This window comes from Gavialis gangeticus, unplaced genomic scaffold (assembly GCF_001723915.1).
Source record: "Gavialis gangeticus isolate Ggan-Ray unplaced genomic scaffold, GavGan_comp1, whole genome shotgun sequence".
NCBI lineage: Eukaryota > Metazoa > Chordata > Crocodylia > Gavialidae > Gavialis > Gavialis gangeticus.
In genome coordinates this window covers 67911059-67917230 of record NW_017729024.1, presented here as the reverse complement: position 1 = coordinate 67917230, position 6172 = coordinate 67911059, and the positions used below count along the sequence as shown (strand labels likewise).

Genomic DNA, 6172 nt, shown 5'->3' with positions numbered 1-6172 from the left:
GTCCCCAACTACCCCAAACTTTGGGGTAAAGCATTCACACCTGAGGACAAGAGGGTGATCCAGGCAGATCTTGACAGGCTCATGAAATGGGTGGTCAAGAACCTGATGGTGTTCAACACTGAAATGCAAGGTTCTTCACCTTGGGAGGAAAATCCTGCAGTGTCCTTTTTAGGCCCTGTAGTGCTAACCAGCGTAGCACTACAGATGAAAGGGACTTGGGGGTCATGGTTGATCACAAGATGAACATGAGCCTTCAGTGTGATGCTGCGGCTAGTAAAGCAAGCAAAATGCTGGCTTGCATCCATAGATGCTTCTCAAGCAGATACCGAGACGTCACTTTTACACTGTACTCGGCCTTGATGAGGCTGCAGTTGGAGTACTGCGTCCAGTTTTGGGCTCCACAATTCAAGAACTATATGGAGAGGCTTGAGAGTCCAGAGAAGAGCCATGTGCATGATCAGAAGTCAGGAAAACAGACCTTATGATGAGAGGCTGAGAGCCATGGGGCTTTTCAGCCTGGAGAACTGCAGGCTCAAGGGTGATCGGGTGGCCACCTATAAGTTTAGCAGGAGTGCTTACCCAGATCTGGGGGAATGTCTATTCACCCAAGCACCCCGAAGGATGACTAGGTCAACTGGTCACAAACTCTGCCACAACCAATTCAGGCTAGACATGAGAGAACTCCTTCACTGTCTGAGCCCCCAAGATTTGGAATAGACTGCCAATGGAGGCGGTTCAAGCACCTACTTTGAACACCTTCAGGACACAATCAGATGCCTATCTTGCTGGGATCCTATGATCCCTGCTGACTTCCTACACCTGGGATAGGGGACTGGACTCTAATCCTCTGGGGTCTCTTCCAGCCCAAATGTCTATGGAATTTTTGCCCCTACTCTGGAGGTTGCAACATTGGTGTTCTATAGGAGCTGCCCCATGTTGCCACCCAGCCCTCCAGCTGAATGCTGTTTATGGTCATACCCAGGATCACTTTAACATGTACATGCATGCTAACTGGATCTTTGGCAGTTGTGCATACACGCTCTTATGGAATCCCCCAAGAAACCATATGGTGGTTCCTTCTTGCCCCCTCTGTTCGGGTTTCTCCAACAGCTTTCCAGCGGCAGAGTGTAGATGTGATCATCCTACTTTCCACTTGTTCCTATGACCCTGAACTATCTGACTTATCAAGTAACGTAAAAACTGTCGCTGCACTTGTTTTATAGCAAGGTAAGATGAGATATACTAATTGGCAAATGATGCTCTAAAAAGCTAATATTTTTTTGTGCCTTAATTTTTAAAGGAACTTTTTAAAAATGTTTTTTACCAAAGTTGTGAACAGCACCCAAACATGCATTAACTCCCTCCTAGTTTGTATGATGGTTCCCTGAATTGCTGCCTGTCTCCCTAACAATTATTGGGCCTTTCTTGAGAAACCTTGCCACAGTAACTTTATTCATCTGTCAATTTGATCTGTTACTGTAACTTCTTGTAGCTGAAGCTTGAAGACCATTGTGACTCCAACTGCTTTCAGAATGTGACCTGCTACTTCTAGTGTTCAAGCACATTAGGCCTGTGCTAAAATCATTCAACTAGCATTCAGTCAGTTTCCAATGTCTGTTTTGAATATTGGGACCAAGGTTTTACATCTGGTTCATGTTTAAATTTTGGAATTTACTTAGACCTGAACTTGCATTGGTGAATCATCACAGAAACATGTACTTTTTAGGGACCATGTTGAACACTTAAATCAAAGTAGTTTGAGAGCTGGGGACAAATTGCTCTGTGGGAATCACCCTATTGGATCAGCTGTTTGCTAACGATTTTTTATTTATTTGCCTTGGTTAAAGAACTACTCAAGATGGAATAAAATTTGTTTCAAAGTATTTAAACCACAAAACCCTTAGACCTATACACCTCCTTGTTTTTCCCGTCTGTTGTAATTCAGCTTCATATTAGTTAATTATTTATGGGTGAGTAAGTCAAGATTTGGAGTATGTTTAATTGCATCCTTATAATAACACTTAACACACTGTGGCCAAACTTGAAAAGCATATTTTAACTGGTTAAAACTCTTAATATGCCTTTTTTTTTAAAAAAAGCTAGTGTTAATAGCTTAACAAGTGCTTGCTTCTCTATTTATCTTACTTGCATCCTGTACTGCATTGCTATGCTTCATTGAACTGGATCTTCTGTTCTCAGGACTATCATGTAAAGATCCTTAAGATCTTATTTTTTTGAAGTTTTGTTGTAAGCTTCTAAACATCAACTACGTTGGATTGGAGAGAATAAGAAGGAAAGCAGTATTGTCTTCGAGTGTTTTGTACTTCTCATCTTACAAAGCAAAGTATCAGAACTTGATTTTTGTTAGGAAATGTAACTTTAAGGCAACTTGAATGTTAAACTATATCTAGTTTGTAGAATGCTCCATTGTTGAAGGTCCTTTTAACTTATTTTACAGGTGTGTGCCAGACAAGCAGCGTTCATTTGCTCTGGGTGTGCAGTCACTGTTTCTACGATTACTGGGTATAACACTTTGTTTAAATACATACCTAAGCATAATGTATCTAATTTAGGATTCTGTAACTTTACATGTGTCACTTCTGTGGTGATATGTATGGCCAGAGGACTCCAGCTTAACCCTATATCGTGCAGGCATAATAGTTAGTGTAAGAATTGCTGCGCACACTCCAGAGCAGCAGCTTTTTTAAATGGCAAAAATATATGTTCATACCCTAAGTTTGGCTGAAAGACTAGGCAAAACAAAGCTAAATGATATAAGACTTTGATCTATAGAAACTTGTTTAATGGTTAATTGGTGGAGGTCAAAAGTGGCAAAAGAACAAATACAAATTTATTCAGGAGTGTACTTTAATAGCCGTGTTGGTCTGAGACCAAGACGACGTACAAACAAACTAGAACTCTTGGTTCCAAAATGATACCTTTTTATTGGATGAACTGGGGAAAAACTTGCAAGAAAATTGTCCTTTTTCTGCTTGCAATTTCCCAGTTGGTATAATAAGTATCACTTTGGAACCAAGGTTCTAGTTTGTCCAAATTTTATTGGCATTTACTTAACAACTGAGACCTCTTCTCAAAAGTCAAGCCCATTCTTGGAAGGGAGGGATTCTGCATGTCCACTAATCAAGAGATTGATCTATAACTATTAATGGCATAGCTAGCTGACCAAGCTTTCAGCTAAACTGAAAATAAGCTTTAAAAGCTAAAAGCATAGAATCTGATCAACTGCTTTGTCTTGTTTCTGGTGTTCTACATCATAACACCAGAATTCTGGCAGGCAGATATTTTACTTTTTAAGCATATTTCATGTAACATAATACAATAATAATTTCACTGCCTTTTTAATTTTTACATTTAGGTAAGTATGTATATGATGTAGATATAGAAGTTGTGAAATAGTGTTATATGTAGGTGGCACAACACAATCCCATAACCAAAAAGGAGTTGCCTAAGGATGGCTTGTGTTGGCAGGATCCTCAAATGCTAGTGAGGCACCCAGCAGCACAGCAATATCTCAGAGCAGCCTGGGCCACACCTATTGTTCCATAAGCATTATGCCAAGGGCCTATGTTCCAGTCAACTACTGTTACTGGAACCTTGTATCAGATTATATTTTATGCTGCTTTCTTCTCCCATGAGCAACAAACAACCTATACACAACTTCTTATTCTTCTAGGTTGTTGTCACTTGGTTTTTAAGTCAAGGTCTTTCATCGTATGTTCTTCTCACAATGTAGGGAGAAGGCAAAGTTGTCAGGTGTTGTTTTTTGGGGGGGTTTTACTATCAAACTTGAGTAGATGGTGGCTTTTTTTTCTTTTTGAACAGTACCTCCCTGAGTTTTAGCACTGAAGCAATATAGAGTAGGTGTAGAATCTAGTAAGCTTTAGGGCTGCTGCGTATACACGGGCACACCACACTGCAGTAGAGAACAAAGTAAATGTTTAGTCAAGGACACTAAACCTTGCCTTGGCAGAAGTGCTGTAGTATGCTGTCTGTTCTACATAAAGGCTAGGATCTGTTTTACAGTGCAGTATGAAAGAGATCAGCATAAGTGAAAAAGCAGGCTGTCTGCTGAGGGTTCAGGGCCAGGGGCAGTGCCAGCCTCTTCCCAGTGTGGGGCCAGGGCTGGGCTCAGAGCAGGCAGGAGCAGGGCAGGTTCAGCTGCTTGAGGCAGGTGGGCAGCTGTGGTGATACTGGGAGGGGTGGCCACAGCAGGGCTCAGGCAAATTTTGGGGTGGCTATAGCCTTCAGTGCCACCCATGCTCAAGGTATTCCACTCTGCTGCCTTTTCCCTCAAGAGCCCTGCATGGGCCACAAGCCCCCTATCTGCCCCACAGTGGGGTGCATAGCCAGCACAAGTTTTAAATTAACATCCCCATAAGCTTATCAGGGGTGCTCACCAGGGTCTGGGGGAACATCTGTTCACCAGAGTGCCGCAGGGATGACATGGTCAAATGGTCACAAACTCCTCCATGACTGTTTCAGGCTGGACATAAGGAAGAACTCTTAGTCTGAGGCTCCAAGGTCTGGAATAGCCTGCCACCAGTGGTGGTTCAAGCACCTACTCTTGAATACCTTCAAAAAAAATTTGGATGTTTTTTTTATCTTGCTGGGATCCTATGACCTCTGCTGACTTCCTGTCCCTGGGGCAGGGGGCTGGATTCTATGATCCTCTGGGGTCCCTTCCAGCCCAAATGTCTATGAAAACTATGAAATCTGATTCATTAATAGTTACTACTTGCTTGCAGTTATTCAAAGGACTAAGTATCCAGTGAAAGATGAATCCATGCTTCTCCAGATTATAATAACTATAGTCTCTTATACACTTCCACTTGCTGAAATACTGATATATCCACTATATTCCCTTACCTTTTAAGGTTTTTATACTTAAATAAGGAAATAAAGCTTGTTTGGCACAATTTGCAACAAATCCACAGTGGCTACTGATGATCATCCTTTCACCCCCACCACTCCCCTGCCCAAATTTGTTATAAGTTTGTTTTTACCTGCAAGTTACTTAAGCAAGTTTTAACTTAAGTCAGAATGAACAACCTACAGAGCTGGGAGTAGAAGGATGTTTGTTACTCTGCGTACGTAAGAAGGGGAGTTGAGGTGGCTCCTATGTAGCTTCACCAAGCTGGTGTACTGCTAAATCTGATGGTGCTTTAAACCCCAAACTGAACAGAATTCATAGAATGACCAGCTAGATGTTAAGTCTTCAATTTTTCCATTTCTCTTCTAGGTACTGTTCCTGGGCCAATTTTCTTTGGTGTGGCTATAGACAACAGTTGTACTCTGTGGGACATTAATGAATGTAAAACTCAAGGAGCTTGCTGGGTCTATGACAATACAAGAATGGCATATATGCTGATAGGCATAAGTAAGTAACCTCATCTGTATTGTGTACTTTATAATAAATACATTCAAAATGCCATTCAGACTTTTAAATCCCCTTTCTGATTTGGCTGGCTTCCATTTCTTTTCCTTTGAGGAAAGTGAGTCTCAGTAGTAGCTGCAGGTGTATGATATCCTATGCTTCCCTCCCCTTACTTTTAGGAGCTAAAGCTTATTAAAATGCAACAAACTCTATACAAAATATCTTGGGAGTTCTTGAAGCTTGAAGGAGGGGGGGGGTGTATGTATACACACCACACCCCACCTTTACTTTCCATGTAATTGAGGAATTTGGGAGGAAACCATGAAGCCGTGAATAGGGGAAAAATGCTGAGCAGATAATCGAGACAAGTGAAAAATAGTTTAGGTGAATGATCATCCTTTTTATGTAAAGGTTCTTTGCATAGGCAACTTTTAAATAAGTTTCATATTAATGCAATATATTGGCAAGTTAGTAGAAGGATTCTACATGAGGCAGTGCATCAAAGCAAAGAGAGAGAGAGAGAGAAGCAATCTTCCAGAAACTAGATTGTGGGGGAAGAGGACAGAAATCAGACTAGGGAACTACAGTAATTGCAGCAAGTGGGGGATGGCTGAAATGCCTGATCCAAATGCAAAGACTGTTTGCTAGGCTGTGGATCTGCTTCATGGATTTTTGAGGTAATGATCAAAGCTGATAAACATTTTAGCATTTTGCTCTGTGCCTCCTGTATACATTGGTGTTGGCTACACTTATTGTCACAGGCCAGTTTTTTGGGGG

The 6172-nt window shown here is 41.4% G+C and overlaps 1 protein-coding gene across 1 annotated transcript in view; it reads left to right on the top strand.

Annotated features, from left to right (window-relative positions):
• SLCO4C1 (solute carrier organic anion transporter family member 4C1) overlaps nt 1-6172 on the top strand; it is an 88260-nt gene that overhangs the window by 80763 nt on the left and 1325 nt on the right. The window contains exons 11-12 of the mRNA XM_019517210.1: nt 2459-2523; nt 5261-5398. Coding sequence (XP_019372755.1) covers nt 2459-2523; nt 5261-5398 — 203 coding nt within the window. The remainder of the gene's footprint in view (nt 1-2458; nt 2524-5260; nt 5399-6172) is intronic.